This window comes from Rhea pennata, chromosome 12 (assembly GCF_028389875.1).
Source record: "Rhea pennata isolate bPtePen1 chromosome 12, bPtePen1.pri, whole genome shotgun sequence".
NCBI classification, from domain to species: Eukaryota; Metazoa; Chordata; class Aves; order Rheiformes; family Rheidae; genus Rhea; species Rhea pennata.
This window is the reverse complement of record NC_084674.1, coordinates 9,113,883-9,141,795: the sequence shown is the minus strand read 5'-3', so window position 1 is coordinate 9,141,795 and position 27,913 is coordinate 9,113,883. Positions and strand designations below refer to the sequence as shown.

At 41.3% G+C, this 27,913-nt stretch overlaps 1 protein-coding gene across 1 annotated transcript in view; it reads left to right on the top strand.

Moving 5' to 3' along the window:
• Positions 1 to 27,913, top strand: part of PTPRG (protein tyrosine phosphatase receptor type G) — a 404,579-nt gene that overhangs the window by 334,952 nt on the left and 41,714 nt on the right. Inside the window, exons 13-14 of the mRNA XM_062585127.1 lie at positions 2,025 to 2,157; positions 27,771 to 27,862. Of these exons, the coding sequence (XP_062441111.1) occupies positions 2,025 to 2,157; positions 27,771 to 27,862 (225 nt within the window). The remainder of the gene's footprint in view (positions 1 to 2,024; positions 2,158 to 27,770; positions 27,863 to 27,913) is intronic.

The following is a 27,913-nucleotide window of genomic DNA, read 5'->3' as shown; positions in this document are numbered from 1 at the left end:
GAATTTAATTTTCTTTCCATGCAACTGGAAACATATGTTTTTGTGTTGAAATCTGTGGAGGTGAAACTGAATAGAATACAGTCCTTGGAGAGATACGAAGCAATACCGTAACAGATGTATGGGGGCACATCTGTTCTGTATGGTGGGACTGTTTGGCTGCCCTAGTAAGTTTTATTGCATTGTGTGGTTTTGCTTTGACCCTTTTACCACTCTGATTAATAACACTTACTTCACCAGCTTAATTTTTTCATCCGATTAAATGATTTGAAATGCACTGATAAAAACTGATGCCTCAGGGCTTATGATTTCTGCAAGTTTTGCAAACACAGACAATAAGCTTTTGTTCTAATTTTGAGCCTGTTCTTTTCCTTACTCTTTGCTAGTCAAGGAAATCAAAGACCTGTCTTAAAAATGGTGTGTTGGCTGTTATTAGTATGCTGTGAAGGCTTGCTATGTACTCTAAGTATGATATGCCTATTCTGCAAAGTTTGCACTGCCGCTAACCTCAGTAGCCTTTTTTACTGAAGTTGGAGATAACTGGCTACTCATCTTTTGATCAGTTCTATACTCAGTGCACGTTCCCTTCTCCCAAACAGCCCTCTGATTAGCACCTCATTTAGGCTGCTTACTAAAGGGCATTACCTCCATCAGCCTAGTTCTTAAAACTAGAAAGATTTCTTGCTGGGCTTGCAGCAGCCTGTAGCCTTGCTCCGTTTTCAGCAGTCAGGCAAAAGCATTTACAATTAACCTTTACTTCCATGTTAGTTGAATTTTACTCCAGCCTATGGAGGAGTATAATCTAAATGCTATTAAAATAGAGTATGACTTCATATTATGTGACATCTGGTGACTTCCAATTATCTGTGTTTTGCCTGCCTACGGTGAAAAGGCAATTACGTTCTTATGGTTGGATTTGCAGGAGTTTCAGAAGATATGATAATACAATACAGAACGAGGACAAGGAAGCACATTGGTATGGCAAGACTCACATGCGCTAATAAGTAGAAATCAAGTGTGTACACTTCTATCTTTGTTCAGATCTGAAGCTGTTTACACAAATCCTTTCCCATTACATCCTGTGAGAGGTATTGAACAACTACCACCTGTTTGTTAGGTAACATGAATGAAATGCAGAATTTACTTCTGTATTTCTCTTTTACCTTTCTGTCTAAAAGCTTTTACTCTTGAAGTCTACATGAATTTCCACAGATGAGATCTCTTTTGAAAAAAAAATGTAGATACAATGTCTACTTTGATGGGGTCCAATACTGAAGAACCTCTAGACATTAATCTTATGTATGACACAGTAATTTTAACATAGTGGTAGGAGTCATGCAAGTAGTGAAATGGAGTTACTCCTCAGGATATTGACCATACTTTAATTTTGTTCAAAACCTGCAGAGTAATGATTTCTTCTGTCAGTTAGAGCACATACTATCCATCCATCCATCCATCTTGACAATCCGTATGCCAAAAAGTGCTTTCATATGCAGTAACTCACCAGATTGTAACAATTTAGCAGAAGACGTGACATGACACTCAACATGTTGAAGTTCTTTTTTATTTTAAGAGTTACTAAGAAATTTATTTTTGAAGAAAACTATGACACTGAGCTTTGCAAACAGAGCTGTCCTGTAGTGCTGAGAAATAGAGTGCATTTACCTGCAAGCACTGATGACTGAGAAAAGCGTTTACTTTGTTGTTGTAGTGGAATGACTCAGTGGGGTACTCCACATCTGATAATAGGTGCTTGGACGACAGAGTCATGAAATTGTATATGAGACTGTAATTATGGGCAGTGGTAAAATCCAAACCATATGTGGTATTACATGCCATACTTTTACTCTCTAATGTCTCAGACGAAAGAAAAATGGAGTCCCACCCTGCAATTATAAGGTCTTTGCTCCAAGTGTTTACTCATATCATGTAAAATGGACAAATTATTTTGTTTTGCTTACACATCTTCCATACATAATTCTTTTTTTCCATTTAGTGATTATTTTTATTATGTGTTTAATACACAGCTGACAAGAACAGCTCCAGCATGGCCACGAGACCTTCTACTGGTAAAATGGAATGGATCATCCCGCTTATTGTGGTCTCAGCACTGACCTTCGTGTGCCTCATTCTTCTGATTGCTGTGCTTGTTTACTGGAGGTGAGCCTGTTTTCTGCGGATGGGGAACTGATCATGATTTAAAACACATCTGGGATTTTTTTTTTAATACGGCCCTGTATTTTTTTGTTTTATTTAATGTTATCATGATAGATGCATTAGATATCTCTCCAGGTGCTGAGACAGCAGTATTGGTTAACTATTCAGCTGTCTCAGATACTGATTTTTGTGTCATGAAAATGAGGTTAATAGCACTGGTAGAGCCAGCTGTAATGCAGACAAATGTTTCTACAATTAGCCCTTTTTAAATAGCTGTGGAAAATATCTTTTACTTGACCTTCAGGAAAGGTGGTCATGGGAGAAAAGCCCGGAAAAGTGGACTTTGTTCCGTGTATGGCTTTGCTATAGCTCCCTGTGTCGTTGTAATGAGTTCGCTTTCTTGCTTTGACTGTACTTCTACGAAAGGGGGATAACCTTGCCTCGCATTATATCGCAGTACTCTAAGCAGGAGTTCTTTAACATTGGTGAAGTGTTTAGTAGTTTCATGCCTACCATGGCATGAAAATAAAGATTGCCACTTCTGAAGAGATGCCTTCATTTCTACCAAACATGGTTTCAGTTTCGTGTGGAGTCTAGGGTTAGCATCAACAAATCCATCTCACTTTGATTTAGGCTAAGTTAAAACCTGAAACACCTTCATATGCCTTAACCAGAACCCGATGCTACCTCGTTTGTCTGATAGTGAAAATTTACCAAGGATTAGCCTCCTACAATAGTGACCATTTAGGAATTATTTCAAAATCTGATTAGACAGGACACAGAAGTAGCTTTGATTAGAAACAGCAGTCCATTGATCATCATCTTTATAGAAGCAATTAAATTTTATTTTTAAAGACACCCTTTTTTCTGACAGTTGGCTGAATTGTTGAATCTGGGAACGTTCAAAAGAATATTAATAAATAGATGACAATACTTATGTGAAGATCATTTCTATTAACATTTGCAAGTAATTAACATCATTATGGTAATGCAATGAATAGAATTGCGGTGATACTTACATAAAAGATGAATTTAAAAATTAAAATTAAAATTAAAATATTTTGAAAATCCCATTGTAGTACCTTCTCCATCAATATACCTTTCTTCTGAAGGTTCTCCCGTTTTTTCCTCATTCAAAGAACTAAACTTGTTCACATTCACACCAGGCAAGTCGTTGAAGTATGTGGGATATCCTGAAGCACTGTAATGCAGGGTTGGTAAGGTTTGTCATGCATTGATACAAAAAGCTCTTCTAGGGAGGAAAGGTTTTTGAGATAAACAAAATGCTAATGGCAATTACAAGAAGAATGTTGATACAATTCGTTATTTGGAAAACATTTACATTTCCTGCATTTTCACTAATGGCTCAAGAAATAATTGGAAAACTGGCTTTACTTGATTCACTTAAGTAACAATACTGTGGTTAAAAGGAAAGAATGTTAAAAGTTGGAAAGTACTTGCTTAGTGACCAAAACTTAGAGACTGTAATTTTTGGTAAATATTGATTTTTATTATAGATCATAACATTACTAGTATATAAAATTAAGATTTGTTAATTAAAGATAAATGCTTTTTATCTTTAAAATTCCTAAGTATCCACCTCATAAAACTTTTATTTGTTTAATAACAACAAGTACATAAATGAAGGAGGACGCATGAAAAAATACCTTAACTGAAACCAAATTACATTTTTTTTTGTAATCTTTGGTATATTGCAGAAAGACGGTATTTGGGTTTTATCTGTTCTCCCTACTTTGCATGAGTGGTTAACATTCCTCAATAGTTTTGGTAAAATTATGAACATTGGCGTTAATAACCAGGACAGCAGTGGGTCAATTTTCTATGTGGAACTGATAATAAAAAAATAGGGAGATTGAAAATGAAGATAGACAAGAAAGTATGTCATGTAACAGTCAAAGGGGTTTTTGATAAATGCAAAGCAACAAATTAAGGAACAACAAACCTGAGGGTACATGTGTACTGGCTTCGAAGTAATCTACCTTTTCTAGCTTCACAGTTCTGAAAATCTTCGAACAGAAAGACTGCAAGAAAAAAGTCAAACTGTGTTTTAGGATAAATCAACAAAGAACTAGAACACAAATCATCCACAGTAACATTGCATGTCGTACAAACTATGTCACTGAAGTGATAACACAGTATTTTGTGTGCCCTTTTCTGTTTGGTTACCTTTCCTTAGGAAAAATAAAATGTTTACCTCTGTGAGTGTTCTAAGGAAAGGAAAAAGCATTAAGGGAAAGGGGGGGGGGAAGGGGAGGGGGGAGTCTTCAAACACCCCAGAGTCTGATTTACTAGTTTGAAAGGAATGGTGATCTGGATTTTCGGAAGGAAATGCTTAGCTTCAGGTGTTAAAACGTAATGGGCAACATATGGAATAATTTGCTGAATAACACCATCAAAGTAAATAGCATGAAAACAAGTTTGAGACAGATTTTTCAGTGAGAGAAATATGGTATTGAAGTGCACAGCGGAGAAACACTTGTTATGAAAAGATAACCCCCAAGGGGACAGGCGTGCTGGACCAAGTGGTCTTTTCTTGCACAGCAGTTCTTTGTTCTGGTGTGAGAAAAAGCATTAAAAAACATAACCCAGAGAACTAGGAAACACAGAGGAGACATGGGTTACCCGTTGGCAGTACGTTTTGAGGGTAAAACAAATGATACGTTCGCTTTTGTGTTTTTGAGCGATTGTGGGATTAGATGATTTGAGAACAGAGGTGACATAAATAGAACAATGAAGCAGAGCGAAGCCTTCTGCTTGTTTGCTTTGCATCAGTGCCCTGCTACCCAGGGACTGACATCAGGAGGTAGGGGGGCTGCTCGTGCAGGTTTGGCAAAATGTTTGTCTCTGTTCTAATCCTCAGGGACTCTCGCTCTGTGTCATCATAATGAAATAAGTTCTGTGATGATGTCTTGTTGTAAGGAAGCTTCATTTTTAGTTGCTTTTATTTGAAAAGGAGAGTAATAGGAAGCAATGGCTGTTTGATGGAGCTTTTCCTGTCTCTAGCTGTTGAGCTTCCATGCTGTGTTCCTTAGAGACTCCTTGAAGATGCATGGGAATGGTTTGTCCCACTTTTGAATAAGACTCCCTGATTTGCAGAGGTAATTTGCTATGCTCGGTCCCTTTTCTGTTTGGGTCCCGGACAAATGGCAAGGGAATACAACTGATCTTTAAGTGGAAGGGTCACTTCCTTCTTTTTACCACCTGATCTTTAAGTGGAAGGGTCACTTCCTTCTTTTTGCCACTGTGACCATCTCAGTAATGAAAAAGAATAGGAACTTGGGAGGCAAGCATCTGGATTACCTTCCTAATAAAGTTTCCTGAGTTTGATGTGCCTTTAATGACACTTCTGTGCAAAGAGGGCTATGTGATGTTAAGTTGGTAGATTGGAGAATAAACTAGGTCGGCATAATGAGGCTACAAAAATTGCACGGAGGACAGAGCACCATCAAACACGCGTGGGATGACCAGGAGCCATAAAGCACACTGGTGCTGGTTATGAATGCTGGCTCTCCGGCAGGAAGGACAACAGTGTCTGTAGTTTAACAGTCTGCTGCTGACTGTCTTTGATACCACTTGAAAAAAAAAATAGGTCTGACTGGTGCTGGAGTGGTTGTGGGCACGGTGAAGGGGCTGGTGCTCCCAGGAGTCCCAGCACCCGGAACTGATTTCTCTTTCTAGCGTCTAGTCTAGGCAGAGAATTTGAGTCCTACCAGACAGAAAATGTGGGGAACTAGATCCTTATTGATTATTCAACATGTAGATCCACCATGGATTTCTACAGTGTCATAACATTTTTTCTTTTTCTGCTTTCATTCCTTCAGTAGTAGTTACTGAACTTGTGTGGGTTTGGGTCAACCACAGAGTCTTTCAGAGAACAGTTCACTGTAATTTTAGGATCCTTTTCAGGAGCTCTATAGCTCATCTAAGAGTCCCTTAGAATGTGTATATTGTAAGCCGCAATTTCCCAAGCACATTATTTTTGCATTTCTAGGCATTTGTTTTGCATCTATGATTTTATCACCCAGACTCTCAGTATCATGAGATCCTTCTGCGATTCTTCAAGGTCAGTTGAAGATTTGACTTGTATTGTCTGCAGACTTTGCCACTATTATGCTCACTGCCTTTTCTATGAGCTTTGAGGACTGCAGAATGTATTTGGTAGTGACCTCCGAACTATTTAGAGACTGAGTGCGACTTCAGTTTTTTTAAACAAGGCAAGTTCCTGTAACATGCTGTGCCATCCTGTGGCTTGAAACATGTCTTTTCTAGGACTTCCACTGTACTCTGCTGCAGATTAAATAAGTCCTGAGTATTGGGACTATAAAGAAAAACCAGAGTCAGCACCACTTTCTTTTTCACAGAGATGCAAGAGGGTGAGCAGAGTTTGGAAATGAACTAAAATGCTTAGACATACCTTAAGTTCTACCATTTTCGAAAAAAACAGTATTTTAAGAGTGACTGGTGACCTTTTGCTCTGTTTTCCATTCCAGTTTTTAATATAAACAGTACAATGCTATAGACTGTGGTTTCAAAGGGGAAAATAAGCAGAGAATATTAAGAAGCAATTAAGATTTTAGAGTTTAGCCAACAGCAACTTTTAAATGGGAACTAAATTATAGCCATTTCTCATTTTCAGCTAAGAGGAAGAAATTAATTCACAACTATAGCTGGAGAGTTTTCTGTCTCTTTCTTTTCAGTGGATACCATAATTCACCTCTGAATTATTACCACCATCAACGTTGTGATCCCAAAGACAAAGCGGGTATATTGTATTGCATTTCTTATTAAATCAAGCTGTTTATACAGTGCTAATATGTTTACATTCAGGAGGGATTTTTGGAACAACACAGCTGCTGCCTTTCAAAGAGCAAGCAAGCTTACACTGCTTGTTTATAGTCATGTGTGTATTTGAGACAGCTTGGGGAAAAGACACCACTAAACTTCCTTAGGAAAAGCCTAAATTTAATAGAGGATAAGAATTTTCTTAGTTTTCTTAGTTTTTTCAAGCATCCTATTAAACTGAACAGATTCCTTGGGACAGGTCCTGTGACAGAGCCTTGTACTTCTCAGGCAGTGCCTTTCTGTGCAAAAAAAGTGACACTGAGTACCAGGAGATACAGGGTCTTTTTCAGACTCGGTCACTGATTTCCGCGTGACCCTGGACCAAGCCACTTGCGGTTCGCTGGTATTGTTGTTGAACACACTGGTGGGACCTCACCGGGAGCAAGCTCAGGTGTTCAGTGTTTCAGCATTTGTGCTCAGTCACTGGTAAAATAGCACTGAACAAGGCAGATCAACTGTATTTGTAAATCATTTTGGAATTGAAGGCTGCGATGTAAGACCATGGTCTACTGTAGTTATCATTTCGAATAACCATGCCGTGGAGAACTGCCGTTTGGTGTTAAATTCTGTTGAACTTTCACTGTTCCATAGGTAAGACAGTGTTAAAACTCCATTGGAAAAAAAGAAAAAAGAGGAGAACTTCTGCCTGTAGCAGGTTGGAAAAAGCTCCAGGACTCTTATTTGAACTTATGTCTAGGTTTTATTTTATGAGGATACAATGTGGTGGTCATCTACTGTACTGTATGAAAAAGGAACATTGCTAATGATATAATGCAAAAGTAGTACAGCTGTGTGATGAACCAGATTGGGAAATAATCCATGTTAAAAATAAAAGAGAGAGAGAGAGAGAGAGAGAAGCCTGATTTAAACAGAATTAGCGATGCCGCAGGCAAGCAAGGGGAAGCAGGGAGGAGATGGTGTGCCGGAAACCCCTTCCAGCTCCTTTCTGAGGTTTTAGCGACCGGATCTGGCCGTGCAGAATGGGGCATGCCGTCGTTTCCCTCCTGGAGCAGCCGCCTCCAGCTGTGTAGGATGAGAAGTGGCCTCCGCAGGACGGTGCTGGGGCTGGAGGCCGCTGACGAGCGGGCAGCTCGGGGGGCCGCCTGGTTTGCAGCTCTCATCTCCCTGCCTCAACCTAGGCAGTGCAGGAAAAGCGCATCTGCATTTATTGCAAAAGACTCCGGTTGTATTTGATTTTGCTGGTGCTGGAGATAGAGGTCCGGCCCCTTTCGTGCGCTGCATCTCCCTGCGCTCGGCCTGAATTGCCCCGGGCGAGCGCGGCCGTGCGCCGGAGGGGCCGGGACCCCGCACCTCGCGCGGCCATTCCTTTGCAACTTCTTGCTCAATAACCATTTCCCCGCTGGCTACTCTAAGGGCCTTTCAGAAATCGCAGGAGTTGTCAGTTGTTATAGTAACGGGCCCCCTGCTGCTGAATTGGCCCTGAGATGCCCATTTGGGCTTTTGAACAGACTAACTCATGCTCATTAGACAAAAAAGAGAGAGAGATTTGCAGATGGAAAGTTGCTTTTTAAGCATGCTGGATGATCTGTTCAGAGCTAGATTGTGGAGGGGGGCATGTTCTCATTATGTGCCTGTTACTTTTACTTTTCTTTAATTAACACTCTTTTTACTTTTCCTTGCAAATGAGAACTCAGTGAGATTTCGGATTCCTCTGGTGAGGCTGCTAGTGAGCTGCTTCTTTAAAAGCAAACAAATTCTGTCATAAGCAAGAAGAAGGGAAAGAAATAGGAAAGGGTTTTGCAAAGCTTAAATCGAATCAGTGGTCATTTCCAAAGCTAGCTGGAAATCTACAAAACTCAGCAAACTTTAATCCTAATTATACAGCATCAGGAGCAAGATCAGAAACTCAGTAAGCACATTTTGGCCCAGGAATGTCCCATTCCAAGGACACAGCACAGGTTGCATTTTGCTTCAGGTTTAAATCTGAGCAGTCCCATTGATGACTCCTGAATAACTGGTATCAGTTTAATCAGACCTTTGCCTTCTAAATTTGAGTCCACATGGCTGAAGAACCTGTGCCGTCTCAAGCAGTTTCTCAAGAGTGTGCAATTGCAATAACAGGTTTCTTTTTGCAAGGTACCCAAAGCCAGTTTCTTACGTCCATGCATGTCCAATCTCTCTCTGAATTTCATGAAGCATGTTCCCTTCTGTCCTTCTGTAAATGAAAAGTAAATCTAGATTTATAGCAGGCTGATGTCTCTCTGGGTGAAACTAAGTTAGGACTATGGTGGTTCTTGTGCGATACACCTTTTCTGTGAGGAAGGTGGGCAGACAGGGTTGTTAGCTGAGATGAAAAACAAATACTGTAATACGTGAAAGGGATCTGCAAGGAATAAATGATTTTCCGCATCCACCATGGTTAGGATGAAGAGTCTTGAGCTTAAATGGCAGTGAGAGAGATTTAGGTTTGACGTTAGAAAAATGGTAAGAAAGACCGTAAAAATAGTGGACTACAGAACTTCCACCATTTCTAGGTTCTAAAAGCAGGTTAACCGGCCCTTTGTCAGCAACGTCGTCGAGGTCGTTGATCCCATACGGGAGCAGGGAGGACTCTTCTCCCCAGTGCTGCAGTGCGCGCTTTAAAGTGCACATGCAAGTGTGAGAAAAGAAGAGGAATGGAGCAATGTGATAAATTGTCCTGTGAATCACAAATTAGAAGGCTGGAAAAGACACAATTGAAATGCTTCACATTTAACATAAGTAACATGCAGCAGATAAAAGAACACATCTAAGAAGCGGGGTGGGGGGAGAGAGGGAGGGCTGTAGCATTGCAGAGAGTGAAAAGGAAGATGTAAATGGGCAAGGAGGAAAACTGCAAAGGTGGCTTACGGAGAACACCTGTGCCAGAAAACCCACAGGCTGATGGAAAAAAAGTCTGAGGAGTTTTTTCCATCTGTTCTCCTGCAGCAAAGAGCCTGAAAGCGGGGAAGAGTCAAGAGTATCACAAGGTTTTGAAGTTTAAAAGAAGAAAGCAAGCAGGCATTGGTACAGTTGCTGTTTTTAACCCCCATTGGGTGTTACCTAAGGCACCGTCAGTATTGCCCATGTCAGTACTGCCGTCATCTGCAGTGAGTGCCAGCCCAAGGACAGCCCTGGTGACAAGGGAAGGGATCCTGTGAGCAAGCAACTAGTGTGACAGCATCTAGCAATCCCTGCAGATGCTGTTATGTGAAACTGTTTCTTGCAAAGGAGATGGGAATGGTGAGTGCTGGAGGAGCTCTCATCTGTGAAGCCTCAGACAGAGCACCCATCACAGTGAAGACAACCCTGCTGCTTGCTGGATTGTGTTTATTTTTAACAGTACCTTTAAACAAGAAATCTTCCTCTGAGACCATGTGTCGTCCTCAGCCGCTGGGATGTTTGCACCATGTGCATCATTTGTGCAAACGGCTTTTCTGCAGGCACTTTTATGGACATGACCATTGAACTCAGTGGGAGCCCAGATCTGCATCACCTTTTTTTAAAAAGATGTCAAGCATGTAATCGTATGTCAAATAGCAGGAGAATGCACGCTTTGGTTGTAGAGCACTAAAATTCCTCATAACATGTAGGTGTCCTTGAATTCTCCAATAAAATGTGTATATATTTTTAAGTATGTCCTGTGACAGCCGAGACATTTAGGGTATACTTTACCTACAGGCCCACACAGGCCATCTCATTCATTGAAGGGAATCAAGTTTAAGGTAAAATTCTTGATAGCAAGTTGGAAAATACTGTTGTTACGCTCCTTCTGTATAAGTAGTGTGTAATGACATTTCCCCAAGGTTTGCAGATGCGCCTTCTTTTGGGAAGACAGCAGAGAAGGGCAGAGATGAGGGCAGTTCAGGTCTGGCCAGGAAGTGTCTGTGGCACAATGAAATCTCTGTTTAATTAACTAAATGGATTGATTCCAGGTGCTTAATGCTTTCCCCGGTGCTGCTGTAGTGGTGAGGTCTTGAAAAAAAAAAAAAGAGACAGGTTTTATCTGGGCAATAACTGGATTAAAGGCAGTATTTTACCTGTATTCTGAACCAGTATTTTAAAAATATCCACATGCTATAGTTAGGCTCCGTTAAGAAGCCGTTTGTAAGTGTTGAGAAACAGTACACCAGAAGGCGTATGCATTTCTGATCTGCACCCCCGTAAGCATTCGCTTCTCATGGTCATGTTAGTTGTTTTTTAAGCTATTTTAGACAAAACATTTTTTTTTAACAACTTTAGAATGTTTTTAACTGTGGCTTTTAGAACTATGATGGGCTATTTAAAAAGAGAAACTTTTATAAACATGCTTTTTGTGGAATTAAATCAACTTGAAAAAAAAATCAAGCGTAAGAATATTTTAAAAGAAAGCAGGATGCATTCCTTTTCTGTGCCCCTTTAGCTCTAAGAAAGAGTTAACCCGTTGTTGTTTGATCTGTTGCTAGTTCATATGTTTTGTATTGATCTGTTGTTAGTTTATATACTCTATATAATATTCTTAGTATATAAGACCAGATGTTAGAGTGTGCACAGGTATCGCTGTAGTAGATCGTGCCTCACAAATTGTTAGGTTTCAGAGCTAGAGAAATGTCTTGGATGAACTGTGAATAAAATATCCTAAAATACAAGTAGATGTACCTTGAGGGAACCGTATACTTCTACTGTGAAACTATGAATTAACCACAGCAACCAGATAAATTATGATTTTTCTCTCTTCCTGTAACCATAAAATACAGCTATTGAAGGGCCCTGCGCTGTTCTCAGTCCCACGGCAGCATTTGGACTAACATTAGCACTAACTATTTCACAGCAGGATGTGATCTGAGTGTAAAATTATAGGGTAAAAATATTAAATCAATTCAACAATCTTAACTGGTTGGATAAATAGTAGGAATCAGCAGCCTAGTAAAACAAGAACAAGCAAGAGTGGACTTCATTTTTCTTTTTTAAAAATAAAGTACCAAGCTGTGCGACTCAGAAAAGAAACAGTGACTTAGAATTCACTGCTCGTGTGATTTTATCTGAGATATTATAAATCTGTGCATTTATTCAGTTTGTTGCAGAACACTAGGTTATATATTTTGTTTGATAAAAAGAAAACACTTCTTATATGACTGCAAATGGCATGTATTTCACTCCACTAACTTACAGATGAGTTCTAATTTTTAAGCCAAAGCAGGAGCAGTTAGCATGCCTGGTTTCTATCTCATGGGTTGTTTCTTGGTTTGGAAATACTGTCCTTTCCAAAATGGAGCAAAAGCATGTTGACATATCCTGCGCAGTGGCATTTAGAAAACAATAGACATAAATCTAATTTTGCATTGGTTGGAAAATTTTACTCCAATTTTGCATTTTAAAAGTAATTGTAATGGAAAAACAAATCCAGTCAGTCCTCAGCAGTGACAAATACTTTATTCCCTGAAGGCTCAAACTTATTTTTAATTCTCCCTTTGATCAAACTATCAGTAAAATGGATATATTTCAGCATGATGGGGAGCCAGAGCCAAGAAGGCCCTCTTCTCTCATGGCCCAGCAGTGCTCCCCAGGCAGCCGTGCTACAGACGAGTATCGCTGCAGACGAGCAGTGTTGAAGGCGAGGAAGACTTCTCTCTTCTTCTCATATGAAGAGTTCATCATAACTAGAAGTGGTGATAATTTAGTCTTCAGAGTCTTCTACGATTTCTAAATTCCAGTATTCATTGGTAATAGGGTATTACAGACTGGTATTACAGGCATGAAGTGATAGGTCTGGAGACAGTCCTCAAACCTGTCATTTTGGGGATTTGGGGGATGTGGGATTTCTGATCAGAAGCGTAAGACATAAGTCTACCGAATGGTTTGTCTCTTCCCGTTCGTACTCTTGAAGCGTTCAAGGTACTTAGTTCCATCGGAGGGTGAAGGGGTCCCAGCAGTTTGCTTTCCAGAGCCTGCAGAAGTTAGTGGCGTGAGTAAAGGCTGCGTCTAGGCTGCTTTATTCACGACCAACATTTACCCAACAGCAGAACAATGTTATCCTCCCTCTGACATCATTACTGATTTCATCTTCATTTTGATGGGCTATTTTTTACCACTTTCTTTGGTACCGTAGGTACAAGCAAGTCTTTCAGCCTAAAAAAGCTTTTCATGAAGTTTGCTTATTCTTCAGTGAGCTTTTCTATAGACTTCACATAATAGAAGTGATAGTCATGTTTTCTGCTAATGTCTGATCTCCTTACGACTATACACTTGTCTTGTACCCTTGTACTGTCTTTTGGGGGAGGGGCGCAGGGTGGAAGATTAATGGCCTTTCAGGCATCAAGGACATTTGGTTTTCATCGGTCAGAGTAACTCTGAACATGCTTTGTGATATTGATGGGGCCACATATACCTTAACATTATTAACAGTAATTCCTTTTTCAGAACAACTCAATTAATTATTAGGTAATTTATTTGCTTGCACAAGTCACCATAGTTTGCCTTTGGTGATATTTAATACTGAATGTATCTAGGAAAAGCAATTGCATCTCTTTTGAGATCAGTCATGAAGAATAAAAAAGTTTAATGAAGAATTAAAAAGTTTTTATTTTCACAGTAAAAGACCGTGAAAATAAAATTTCTGCTTTCCAAAGAAAATACAGTAATTAGAAAATATGCAAATGGAAATTAGCCTGTGTTGGTCTTTCTCTTTATTTATGTCATTAAATGCAGCATTTAATTAGTATACATATTATTCAAATTTCAATATAATTCTTTTTGTAAGTCCAAGTTCAAATATAAAAATCAAAATGGGCTTGATGCACCCTATTGTTCACATGCAAAACAGCTAACATAGATGTGAAGATATGAGGTGAATTGAAACATTCATATTTCATAAGGATGCAGGCTGCATTTTCTGAAATTATCGGTTGAAATGTTATTTTTAACTTTTTCTAATTTGCATACATATTAGTCTCTGTTTAAATGATGTGTTATTCTATTCATTAGACCTCAGTGAATGCTTCTGACTCTGCTGATAATCAAGCACAGGTCCCTGGAAAGCAAATTATGGACTTTCATGTTGCAAACCCCATTGTAAACGTGACATTTATCATTGCTAAGCTGACTTATGTGTAGTACTTGGCTACAGTCAGTAGGGCAGAACCCTCTCTTGTAGGCTTTGGGTAATGACCGTGATCTCTGAGTAAGGACCTGGCACCAGATCCCTGAAGTCTCTTCAGAGATGATTGGGCACTTCACAACCACTCTGCCTTCTTGATGTTAGAAACGCCAGTTCAGCTCTTTGGGGAGGAAGAGTAGCTTCACTCAGGTCCTCATACAGATGGCTTCAAGAAATAGGAAGATGAAGAATTTTCTGTTCTACATAATTTGATGGTAGAAATGAGGATTTGGGGGCCGATAAGGATTCATTTGGCCAATCTGCAGTTCTCTCGAGCGTGTTTGGCTGCCAGTGCAGGATCCTGCAGAGGAGTACCTGCTTTGTGGCAGTGCTTCGAAAATCTAAAAATTCAAGTAGCTCTCAAAGCAAAAGCATGAAGGTGACAACGATGCGATAGGAGTCCTTCCTCTGTGTGTCTGAGCCAGATCTTGTAGTCAGTGTGGCAACAATCTGTTTATAACAATCTGGGAAGGAAGGGGCAACCAAATGGTATGTCTGCAATTGCATATCGATTTACCAGGCAGTGACAATTCATCTTTTTAATTCTAGGTATAAAAGCATTGTTATCCCAGTGGTAAACCTGAGGTGGTAATTTCCCAAGGTTTTATGTTGATGGGGTGAGCCCTGAGTGGTGCCGCACAGAGAGTTGCCATGTGTGCTCTGATTAATAAAAAAAAATGATGGGAAGCAGAAAGATTCTTACAGCATCACTGCGAGGAAATACTTGACATCTTTAAAGGCCTATAAGTTTAGTTTCCATCTGTTTTTTGCAGAATTTGGGCCTTTTCAAAAAACAGTGCCGGTGTGCAGCCTGGAATTAATTTGGCTCTTTCTGATAGCGGAAGGTTAGAGTTCAGCATCACTGTTTGTGTCGCTCAGAAAAGCTACATGGAGCAAGTTCCCTAGTATAATTTAAAAGAATAGGCAGGGACTACTAGAAAGAAACCTGTTCTCCCTGCAGCATGGTTTTATTTGAGATGCACAGAATACGCTAAGAGAAGACAAGGAAGCACAGCAGTTGATGTACGTTCTCGGCAGCTGCTTTGTCTCGCCGTGTCTGAATGCGTAATCTCATTCGCAGCGGCGTTCTGCACGAGAAGCAGCTGGGCCTGGAAGAAATGCTCCCGTTTCACCAGCGTTTGTAACGCAGGCCACAGTTAGGCCTATTGGGAAATGGAAAGCCCACGTTTTATTGGGACTGTGAGTTTTCCATGGCTGTCAGCGTTGTCTGCAGGATTTGAGCTTTCACGTGGGTGTCCTCTCTGTCCCCTCGCAGTGCCACCTCGCACCGAAGGAATGCAAGAGAAGCTCTGAGCTTTAAACCAGCTTTTTTAAGCATATAAACAGTCTGCGGCCCTCTCCTCCTCCAATCCATAGATGGTGTTTGCTGTTCCTGCAGATTTCTGCGCTGGCGAGCCAGAACTGGGTGTCCCAATTCCCTGTGCGCTGAGTGTGGGATAGGGTGTCAAGGAAAAAGAGCTTTAAACCATCTGCATGTTTCCTGTGTTCCCCTAGGCCAGGGTTTAATGTTCATGCCAGGTCTCCATCTTCAGAGCCCATTTTCTCTTAGTGCTCCAGCCAGCAGCTACTGATCCTGGGCAGGGTTGTGCCCACAACCTCACTCATTTTTCCAGTGACTGAATTAACTTTATCGTTAATAACGTTATTGCTCTCTGTCAACCACGTTGTGCTTATTCTGGTGTCTATGAGGGAGGAGTTAAATTCATATGAGTTGGGTATTTTCTGTTATAGCTCGTGTTCCGTTTTGACCTTTTCGGCTTCACATATTTTCCCCTTTTAAAGTTAGTAATTACATCTGAGATCTTAACATCAAGCCGGTTGCTTTGTGAAAATAAATATTAATGAGAAGGCTACTGATAGTGTCGTATGGGTAGAAAAAAATGCTTGTGGAAAAAAGGCTCTTATAATAAATGGAATTTAATATTAATTGAGTGGTTCCGAGTTAAAGCAGGATGTAAAGTCACAAGTTCCCAGCACAACAAACTGCCCTTTGCAGAATCCAAATAGAAGCATGAGCAGCAAATTGTAAGCAAACTTACTATAATCACACGGGGGCAATACAGAAGTGTAACATTGTTCGGAGCCTGGGACCTGTCCCCCGGAATGTGTCACAATTTCCATGAATCAACATTTAATTACTGTGTCATGCCACATGTGCCTTCTTAGCTCTTTCCTGGAAATGCTGCATCCCTTTGGTCTAGTCAAACTGGAGGGAGATAGTATGTTTTGAAATAAAAGTGCATCGATTAAATGCACTGAATTCTGCTACAGGTCTGTCTGGGGAAAGTGACTCATTTGTTAGCCAGCTGAAGCTGCTTTGCACTGAACATCTTGCACTGATGTTAAAGGGTTTGCCTGCTCGCTGGAAGCTGTTACATTTGCTGCTTCCTTAGTGAGAATGATTAGGAATTGTTTGCTTTCCAAAATGCAGTGTTTATTCATGATTTGGAAAAATAGATGATTTGCTGAGCTGTGTTGTAGATAAATGGTTAAATGCTGCCTGGAGTAACCGAGTGCAACTATCGTAGATATATCTGAGCATCCGTGCCAAACCTATCCAGCATCCTAAAGAGTGATGTAAATTGTTCATTGGATATAAATTATTCAAAAAGAGTTTTTCTAAATAGGCCGTGTGTATCGTTCTCGTCTGGCTGACAGAGCTGCTGAAGCTGCTGAAGTTTGTTGGTGGCATTTCAGACATCCTGGGTATTGCGTGAAAGCGCCTTAGCAAATCTCCAAAATGAGGGTGCAGGAATGGTAAAGACCTGAGCACAGCGTCTGGGAAGCTGGAATGGCGCTTTGGTACTGATGGAGAAGTGTGTAAAAACACCAACACAGAGCAAGTCAATTTATATATTTTGTCAAAATGGTTATGATCAGCCAGGAGGTAAATAAATAAACGGATCAACAAACACTTCACACTTGTGTGTTCTCAACGGGAAACCACAGATCTGAAACCAACTGTCTGGGACAAAACTACCAGAAATAGCAGCAAAATATTCTGCTGCTTAATCTACATTTTAATCCTTTTTAGGCTTACAAAACTCTTTGAATTGAAACACTTAAATAAAACAAGAAGAATTGTTACTACATGTCCCAGTTACCCTCAAAACTGGAAGGCGATGGAGTGGGTCTGGCAGTGGGGCCCTGGCCGGGCAGCTGGTGTCGGCCTTTGCCTGCGTAGCCAAACGTTTCTTGCCAGCCAAGGGGATTGCTTCTGCCTTTCCCACTCTCGAGCCTATGTCTAATCACTGCAGTAATGGTAGCAAAATCACGGCCAAAGACCGCATAAGAGCACTGAAATGAAAGGCATAAATAGAGTAGGAGGGAAACAAATGCGACTTGTTAGAGATGTCAGCATCGTGCAACTTACCTGGCAGCAGACATCTCCTAAATTCCTTGACAGTCATTTGCCTTTGGAGCCGTGTCACTTGATGTGCTGTAAAAGGAAAGAAAATCTGAAGCTAAGAACATGCCTTTAATTTGCATGCCTAGTTTTGAGCAAGTGCCTAACAGATCAAGGGACATTTGTTAGAACATCATGAACCATTCATGCTGTTCGCTAAAATACAAACTGCAATTCTTGTGGGTTTTTTTCCTCCTTTTCCCCAGTCCCACATTTATCAACACTGAAAGGTTATAAAGAGCTTAATAAAAGGTAGATTAAGGCTTTGGAGATGGTGCAAATAGAACAATCTATAAATAGAAAACACATTAAACAATATCTGGTCTTAAGGGATCTAATAATTAAAACATAGGTCGACTGAATTTTTTCATCTTTGCTTATCTTTGGTGAATTTTTATCTTGAATCAAAATGTTCCTTTCACTGTGATTAGTTTTGTTATTAGATGTTTCTACACACTGATTAAGACAACTGAAAAGCAATAGTTTATTAGCCCAAGTGTATACCTCTGGGAAAGAGTTTGTCCTGGGGGATGGAAGTATTTCTAATTTTTCAGAGTAATTTTGACTCATTTCTTAAAAGCAAAATCTCTTCTGCTTCTGTTACCGTATGATTTTTCAATTCTTGACTCTTCAATATAATTGTGGACTTATTAATATACTTCATGATAACTTTTCTGATATACCTCAGTCTTTGAGTCCTTTGGTGAAATATGTATTGCCTTGACACTAAAGCTGAAGGCGCTTTGAATGGGGAAAAGGCTTGAAACATTTAAAGTGTCTTTTTTCTTAACAAATATTTTGAAAAGAGAATTCTTTCTTCATTTCAAGCATTTTCAAGATTGTCCTCATAGTTCCCTCTGCCTCATGATGTAGTATATTCCACCTTCATTACCTGCTGATAACATTTCCTTTTTTTTTTTAAGACTGACATCACTTACTTGGTCTGTGGAGATGGTAACTTGAAATACGTTTTTTTTATTATTTTTATTATTTTTATGTGTTGCTTTATTGTGCCTGACTATACTTATTGCTGTTTGCTGCTTTTCTGGTATTAATCAGATCTTTCTAGGAGTATTTAAATATCTTAGGATTTGTTTGTTATTATTGCTGTTGGGTTTTTTAGAAAAGTTACTGCAGGCAATATCACACCATTTATTGCAAACACTACTGGACAGATTTTACTGATGCAAGGACTTTTTAAGTTGATGTATTAATTGATGTAGGTCTGTTATCTTCAGCAAAGGGAACTCAGTGAATATATTTACACCACCCTGATCAGAACTGCACTTGAAGCTTATTCAGCTTGCTCTCCTGCAGTATACTGAGCCCAACGAATAAGGTATGTTGGAGCAGGCAGAACTTGCGTGAACATGCCTACGTCTCAGATAGGTCACTGGGGTGTGACTTGGGTGTTGTTACATAGCTTATAAGAGATACATTCAGTTTATTACAGCGGAAGCCACAACACAGGATTTCTCTGTGGTATGAGTCGCTGGATGATAGCTTACTGTCTCTGATATCTGTGTTTCCTTGTTACATGCGTTAAACTTTGAATACAAAAGACTCATTAAAGCAATTCTTCAGACATGCATACTCCAAGCTTCCCTAGAGCTTTCAAGAGTCACTAACGCATTAGTACCAATGACAGTAAGAAGCAAATCTCCAGATGGGTTGATTGATAGGAAAATTAATGATTCTCAAGACTTCTGTCCAGGTTTGTTATTTGGTGGCTTACAAATCTTTGCTCTCAGGGAGATGGGTGGGGAAGGAGACCAGCTGGCTGCCATCCGTTAGTGTGATGAGGGGATGTAAGTAGTAGCATTAAGTAATATATTTGCAGGGTTCTTGTTAACATTATCTTCCAGGTACTAAGTAATTTGCCCCTCTGCTCTTTGTACCAGCTGCTCTTTTCTTTTCCTTTGTGTTACGCTTCAAAGATACCTTTTTGTTCCATTTGTAATTATGTTCTGAAGGGAGTTAATAGAGAGACCATAACAGTTTTTGAGTACCTGTTTATTTTTAAAATGGCCATCAAAAAAGGCTCACTTTCCAAATATGCAGTGATGAAAAGAGAAAGGAAATAAACGCACATTTAAAACTTTATGCAGGCCCAAGTGATCTGAACCCAAAATAATGGCCAACAATGTTGGGAGGTCTTCCCACTTGTCCCATCCAGTTGTAGTCCAACAGCAAATGCACGTCTGATGAAAACAAAAGGGAGAATTTCCCATTGAACATTTCATTTTATTTAAGAAACTGGTGGCATTTCTACCTGAAGATGGGCAAAGACTTCAAAATGGAGAAAAACTCTGCCTAAATTTTTAGTACATATTTGTGTTATGTTTAGATCCCAGTCCTTGGCTTGGGATACTTAAAATAAAAGTCAAGTGACTGTACTGCTGCCTCATTTGGTGGAAGAAAAGAATATTTCTGCAGAGGAAAGAGCAAGACTTTTTCATTTTGGAGGTAACTAGGTGGGAGTAATTAGGGAGAGGTAGGTGGCTGTTCCAAACAGAAAGCTGGTCTCTGCTGTCCTCCCTTAAATGGGATCATTTTTGTATTGCACTTCCTATAAAATAATTTTGATTCAGATGAATTACAGTTTGTGTTTAAAAATACCTGCATGTTAAACCCGCAGGGTGCCACACCTCCCTCGTTATTCCTTCCTCTCCTGAGATTCGTCCCAAAGGGGATTCATGCACTGAAATGATAATATCAAATATACCAAATGGTGAGTTCTTCGAGGTGCTGCTAAAAGCTTCTCTCCAGTAAGAGGCAATCTTCAGTGATTGCTGCTGTTCTTGTGATTACTGAACAACTCTTCACTCGGTTAAATTTAGCTTCCTTCTGTGAGAAAGTTTGAGGCACTTTTTTAATATTACATGGTGTTTAGGTTATTGGAACTACACATTTTATAGGAACTGCCTAAGGTATTATTTGATTGGAAAAGGCACGTCTGTTTTCCTCTGCGATTTTCTAGTCTTTGCAGTGTGAATGTTGCATTAAATAAATTGTTGGCTTGTGGAGAGGAAAATGAATACATCAGGCTTCCCTTTGGTTTTTAAAACCATGACTAATTTTTAAACTATTTTAAGATACCACCTATAGATTTCTGTACCCTGGTTTTGCCTGTCGCCATTAAAAATATGAGTGGTGTTACGTACACCAGGAAACTTGTTTTCTCACAGTAGAAAATAGATGAGTAAACCCATTCAGTCATGTGTAAAATTGCTGAGTGTATCCAACACAGATGTTGTGAGTATTGATTAAAGCAGGAAGGGAAAGCCGGATGCTGCTGGCCCCGTCAGAGGTCACCAGGAGAGTAATTAGTTACCCAGTGTTACAGGGCCAAGTGTCATCAGAAATGAGGTTTCACAAACGCCTTTGCTGTTCTCTGGGGACATCGGGAAGATGGGACAAGGAAGCGTGGAAAGTGTTTATGCTGAGTTAAACTAAGATTTATCCACTTGCAATTTGCCATTAAAGAGCTTTCTAAGTGCATTTCTACGTTAGCCACCTGGGCACTTTCTGGTCACACAGCTGATGAAGGGGGAGGGCTTTTGAAAGCAGGTCATCTTGGTGTATGTTGTCATTTCTTAACTGTTTAACCCCTTAAATACCTTCCTGAAAATGACTATTCCTTGTATGAAGTCTGAGTTCAGTACTGTGCCTGCTGTAAGTAGGTGTGCAGTCTGTGGTGCAGGAAGCCACCAACTGAATCTGTAATCCCAGAGAAGCAGAGCAGAGGATTTTTAATTTTGTGGAGACCTGTGTAGTCAGCTGGCAAATTCAGGCCATAAATATTAAATCAGCTGTCTTTCTATGTCAAAACCCCCTTGCCTTGCTTGCTGATTTGTTTTTCAGGTGGAGAAATTTTAAGTGATGTGTTCTTCATCATAGGGACTATCTCAAAATTTGGCCCACTTTCTTTTTTACATCTGCTTTTTCCCAGCCTTTTCCCTGTCTTTATTATTTAGCAGTATTTGCAGTTTTAAAAATGTGGGGCTGGACTAGTGATCAATACTGGGGTCCTTTTAACTTCTGTGGGACTGTGTGGATGCATAGGAGCTCACTGCTGTGGAAAAACATTTCTCCTTGCCCAGAGGAAGTCTCCTGAAAGGGACAGTCTACTTTTCACCATCCTGTCTAGGAAGGGACATCAATGGCTTGGCACACTGTGAACTTCTGCAATCCCCTCCAGTAATCACATCTGTACAAGGCTTAACGCTGCTCGAGAAGAGAACAGGCAGAAATTGCTTTGTGGGGAGAAGGAGAGTCACCTTCAGGAGGAATATGCAGGAGAATCAGCCTTATTGTAGGGAAATTTTCCTTCTTTTTCAGCTTTCATTTACTCATGTTTTTTACGCATTCCTGCTTTGTATATCCTGCTGTAGCTCGTGTTCAGGCAGGCTGCGGTGCGTTACTGCTCCAGCATAGCAAAGGTTCTTTTGTAACTCAGCTATTGCATTTTATTCATTAAGCATTAAGACCTGGGAAGGAAAATAATTGTAGAAAATTGGGGCAATATAAGCCCTTTTCTACCCCAAAAGAGAGAATCAGTGCAGATGCTGTCTGCTACAATGGATGTAATATCACTGCTCCGCGCTGATCACTTACTCATATTCATAAGAGCTGCTTTTTCTGTGTGGTTTTCTCTTCTCTTTTTCTTCTTAACGCTTGAGTCAGTTTTATTGCTCATAAAAATCAGTGACTGATGACCCCAGCTAGAACAGTGCAGACTGCAGACAGCTGTTGTCCAGGCTCCCATCCGCTGCTCGGCTGGCGACATGGCCATGATTTGCAGCGCTTCTGTTGTTTCGTTGTCTGCGGCCCTTTGCTGAAAAGTCATTGCCAATTCTGATAGTGACAAATGCTTGCCAAGGAGTAGTGAAGCTAGTTTAAAGAGCAGAGCCATGCATTACAAGTATGCTTGACTGCGTGCACACTCTGGTCTTCGTGCCAGCAGAAACCGACCTTAATTGTGTCTCCTGGAAAACATGCAAAACAGTTCAGTGAGATTCAGAAACATCTTTTCTTCTACTGAAAGTGAGAATGAACGTGCCAAGGTAGTGAAAGGGATAATTTCCTGTCTTCGTATCCCTACTGGGTAGTTATTTGCAGACACACACACACCCCAATCAAGGAGCATTGCGAATGTCTGTATCCGGGTTGCATTCGATAAGGAATGCCGTACCAGAGTCAAATCTGCCATGTCTTGTGCAGCCTGCTTTAAAGGTTCATTACAGATTCTGGAGTGTAACTGGTCCAGCTCCTTTACAGTGGTCTCCTTGCCTGTTCTGCCTACCAGCTAAACCTCAATATAGGCTGCGACTCCTGCCAGAATACTCTTCATCTCTGCGCGTGAAAGTAGGGTGGCTTCAGTGGCTATTGGCCTCTTCATTAATCAAGGTACGGTCCACAGAGCTGCGGTGTGAGGGAGGCTATTTCTGGAGGAAATGTACCCAGAGGACAAGGTTTGCCCTGTACTGCTCTAGTGAACAGGCCTCCAGGACCCTTTCAGGCCATCTGCCCCTGAATTGGTCATGCTTTAAGAGGTAATGACCCAAGAAGAGAGTAGCTGCAAAGAATCCAGAAGCCTTGATCTCCTAGATACAATTATAGAGCAGAAATAAAGACAAAATATAAATCTGGCTAGCGTTGGAGAGGGATGCACGCTGGCTCCCAGTAACAGAAGCTACTCTGGGAAGAAAGCATAGGTCCCTAGCAAGCAAAGAACGTGCCAGTCACTCCGGTGCGAGAGGCAGGACACGGCTCTCGGGTGTCCCCAGAAGGTGGAGCGTTCCCCGCTGATTTTTCCCGTGCCCAGCCGCTCTTCTGGCCCTTTCAGCCGGCCGCTGCGGAGGCAATCGATTGCCCCGCCGCGATAATCCGCGCTCCTCTTCTCCCTGCCCCCTGCCTCAGCTGGTGCGGAGCAACACAGATCCCCCGCCTGTCAGCACGGATCAGGAGATGCCTCCCGTGCCAGGCGCGATACCAAGGGGGAGAGGCCAAGTGCTGCCCTCCAAACTATTCCCTCACTCCCAGGGCTGTCGCATGGCTCAGTGTTTGTATTGAAGGCAGAATTAACGAAGCACCAAGGCTCCTTTGCTACGAGAAAATTAAATATGTCCATGCTGTCAGGCCATTATGGTGATCCGGTTCCCCCCTCATACTTTCAGATGAGTATAAAGGAGAAGCTGCTTGAGGTTTATTAACTAATAACCAAGGAAACCTGTTTTGAGTGTCAAAATCTCGTGAGGCATCTCTTCTTTTACAGAAGCTAATCAGGTATTTTGCTTAGAAGAGATGGAACAAGCGTTTAACCCAGCTAATCAGGACCATCTCGTGGCATATTTTTATGTTTGCGGTTTGATAATAAGGTGCTGCCGCTCTAGACTTTGCTTTCTATTAGCTCGCTTTAATAACCCACTGCTGGTGTCTCTACAGAAAGACTCCGGGCAGGGGGATGCTTTCCCTGATGTGATCTTAGCATTCCCGACCCTGCCTCTGCTCCTTCTCTGGGGAGACGCTAATCTCGCAATGTTTTACTTTCTGCTTTTTTGTCCATATGTGGCGATTGTGTGTCTGATCACCACAGTCTCGCACAGTTACGGTACCCCAGGGAAAGGCAGCCAAAAAAAACATATGGGGCTAGAGAAAAGGGTGTGCTTCACTGCACACGGGCATAATGCAGAGACAACAGACTCTCTGGTATTTTGCAGAAAAGATGTGCGCACTCTGAAATTTTCTGAAAGTGAAACCAAGGCTCTGATTTTCTTTTCCTTAACCAGCACTGCAGCAATATGAAAATTATTCTAAAATTAGTGTTTCCATTGGTAAGATCTTAGTAATCATTTATGCCATTGACAAATCCAGGTTGCTCATTCACTCTAAGGATTAATTCTAACTTTCAGAAAAAAGATCTTTTACTTTTTTTCTGCTGCTGATGTTGGTTTCCTTAGCAAGTGTGCACACAGGCATATATACCTGCACACAGACACACACTGAGGTGAAGAGTTACAGGCTGAAGTGCTCCTCCTGATCATGCCTGGTCTAGACCTAGACCTAGAAGCTCTGCATCCATTCCCACCTGTCTCCATGGGAGCTTCTCCAGTGACTTGAAATCAAGCAATTTTCTGCTCTCATCCTTCTCCTTTATCCAGGCCTCCCAATATATACACACAGATTTACTCCAGCCTCTCCTGACCTTAGCAGCTGCTGCCACTTAAGGTTTTATGCTGAGAGAAAGGTAATGAGTAGGGGAACATGCCAGGGGGTGGAAAGGAGTATCCGAAAGTGAGGGAGAAGGCAGATAGTAAATTGTCTGAAATGGCTCTCAGCAGCCTCAATCCCAGCTAGCAGTATTTATTATTATAAAATGGAGCAGAGTTTGCAAAGGGCTTTTCTTGGGCCCAGGCTTTTCCTCACCCTCCCGATCGCAGACTTAAAAATTGGGCATCACCCAGAAGAGAGGCCTGAAGCCACGGCACCCCAAGATGTGTGCTGCCTCCCAGAGCGACACAGAGGAGAGGTACAAGAGTAAGAAACAGGCCCAGGAACCAAGCTGTGATGGAAAGTTCCAGCAGTGAGTTTGTAAAACCCATCGTTAAAGGTTCAGTCTGCTTTATCCTGCTCTCAGGTCGGGGCCTGCACAGTCCCATCAGTTCTGACTTAGGCTGTCACGGAGCTCCCGGGACGCGGAGGCGACGGCACTACGCAGAGAGCTCAGCTGTGCCTGGGACTAGATTTGGAAAACTCAGCGCCCAAAAGCAGTTTAGGCAATTATGAGCAGGTAAAAAAAATGAGTTTGAGAGGTATGCCTTCACCAAACTTGCCTGTAGCTAACATTATAAAGTAATGAGCATGCTGTATTATGTATGTGCACATGTAAGACAAGGGTATATTTTCGAGTGATGCTTGTGACTGAGTAAACATGTAGTTAAGTCGTGTGGTGATTGCCTTTTCATAAACAGCTCCAGCAAGTCTTCCAGGAAAAAAAAAACAGAATTGTTAATGACATTAATGATAGCAGCAAACTTTGCTATGTGAAATATTCATTTAATATGTTGTTGTTCCAACACTGTGCTCAGCAGAGAGGTGCTGCGCTATGTTCAGCGATCACCATCGTGGGCCTTACAGTATCGTGCAACCTGATTATGTAACACAATTACATGTTTTGAGGCTATTGAAAAAGCTCTTACGGCTGCATAAAAAAATCATAATGCCAGCCTGTCAGAGCCTCTTAGAGTATAAAATAGCAAATTACAAAAAATAATTGCCTTTCATAGGTACCATGAGCTTAACAAAAATCCTGTAAAACCCTTCACAAAGGTCTGTCTTTACCGAGCACCTTCTTAAGGCCTTTGTTAGCAGAAGCCGTTCAAGGATTGAGGCGAGGGAAAAAGCCCCAAATACATCCAAATCAGGAACATTTTCCCTGTTTCATATTCATAGTTTCTTCCTTATGTGTGACTGATTTATTCTGCTGTGAGCCCCCAGGGTGTGCGTTGTCCAAAATAAAGGCTGCCAAAAAAAAAGAAAAAAGAAAAAGAAAAAAAGAGCAGGGAGCATGTAAGGTGGGGGGAGTTTAACTGATGTTTTAGAAGCTGAGATGTACTGCACATCGTGCGTCTTTGTGTGTGAATCAGCATTATGCTGTTTCTTAACAAAAGCATACCCACTAAATAAATAACTTCAGCACAGTGCAAGACCCCGTATCTGAAGATAGAAAGCTGCTCTGAGACAGTTGCGCCACGCTGTGCGGTACGATCCTGCCTGCGTCTGCATAGTCTGAAGTTGTACTTGAGCTGCTGTCGCACGTGCTTGCCTTACACAGCGCTGCGACTGTGCCGCAGAAGATACAAAGAAATGCATAGAAAGCAAACGCCTGTGATTATTTTAGGGTCTTGCTTAGCCTCAGAGAGTGGTTTGGTTTTTCAGCGACTTTTTCGTACTCTGGCACACAGGGACATAGGAAAACTGCGCTGTGGGAGCGCAGATCGCTTGGACGACGTCGGCAGAGCCGGCTCGACAGAGCGGGCTCTCTGTGCGGGGCGCAGTGCCCCGAATGACGGGAAAGCAAGACTGCAGGGCAGAAACTCAGGAGCCGCTCTGCGCAAATACGCGTCCGCCGGGGAAGCAGCAGCTTCAGAGAGGGGGCCGCGCGCAAGGCTGCCTGCAAACTTTGTCCGGGTGCTGAGGGGCAGGTCACGCGGGGATGCAGGCGGGGGGATCTTTGCGCAGTGGGGACGCTGTTGTTAAGCGCCCCGATGGATGAGCGCAGACCCTTCGCTTGCCACAATAGCCGCTCTAGCCACCGAGCAAGACTCATTAAATATTCAGTTCCAGCCTCAAGCAGCTCATTAAGTCAGCAATGAGCAGTGACGCTGGCGTTGGAAAACCCTGCCTCAGTTAACATCACCATGCAGTCTCCCTGGATCTCTTGATGTTGCTCTGCTCAGTACCTTTTCTGTGATGACCAGCTTGTGCTCTCTGCTTTGCATTAAATACAGGTAAAAAACAGTCAAGTGGATTTAAGTTCTCCTGTTCTTTACAGGCCTTTGCAGAGATGAGTCCTGGGGCCCAAGCAGTGGCATTTTCTGTAGCAGCTGTAATTCAGGTTTGCAGGAGGAGGATGGGAAGAGGTTTATATAGCTTCAGTGTTAAAAAGAATAAAATTTGTAATGTTTGAAGGTTAACTTTAATATCAGAACAGTGTCGTGATGTGGAGCAGTTACAGATGCTGTATTGCTATCTGTCCAGTATTACACAGCTGAAAGTTTTACAGTAAGTGTGTGTTCCCTGGAAACATAGTGTCTTTGGTGGATTTGGTTTGAATTGTGTGCTGAATATATTTCTTGTGTTCAATTTCTTTCTGAATGGTGTATTTGAAACCTGTTTTGCAACCACTAACTTTTCTGAGAACAGTTTTATATTCAGCAATACTTAGCAATAATATACAGATTGGGAGCAGGGAGGCATTTAGGGTGAGTGGATGTCAGATGTCAACAAATCGGAGTACACTGGAATCTGGAATTAGGATTGTAATTGTAGAGAACTCATGTGTTTTCACAAACTGATGTTTTTAAACTGTAACATCTGGAAGTATGGAGCAGAAATGGAAAAGCCGAACATGTGCGAAAGTTTTTGGGTCGTTTCTCCGAGCCCAGTGTTTTACACTGCACTTTTTTTTTTTTTTTTTTCCTTTAACAGAAAGTGTTTTCAGACTGCTCATTTCTATGTGGAAGACAGCAGCTCACCGCGTGTGGTCCCCAATGAAAGTATTCCCATTATACCTATTCCAGGTAAGACAGGCTTACTCACCTATATTTGTGCTATTTGGAGGCTGTTTTACT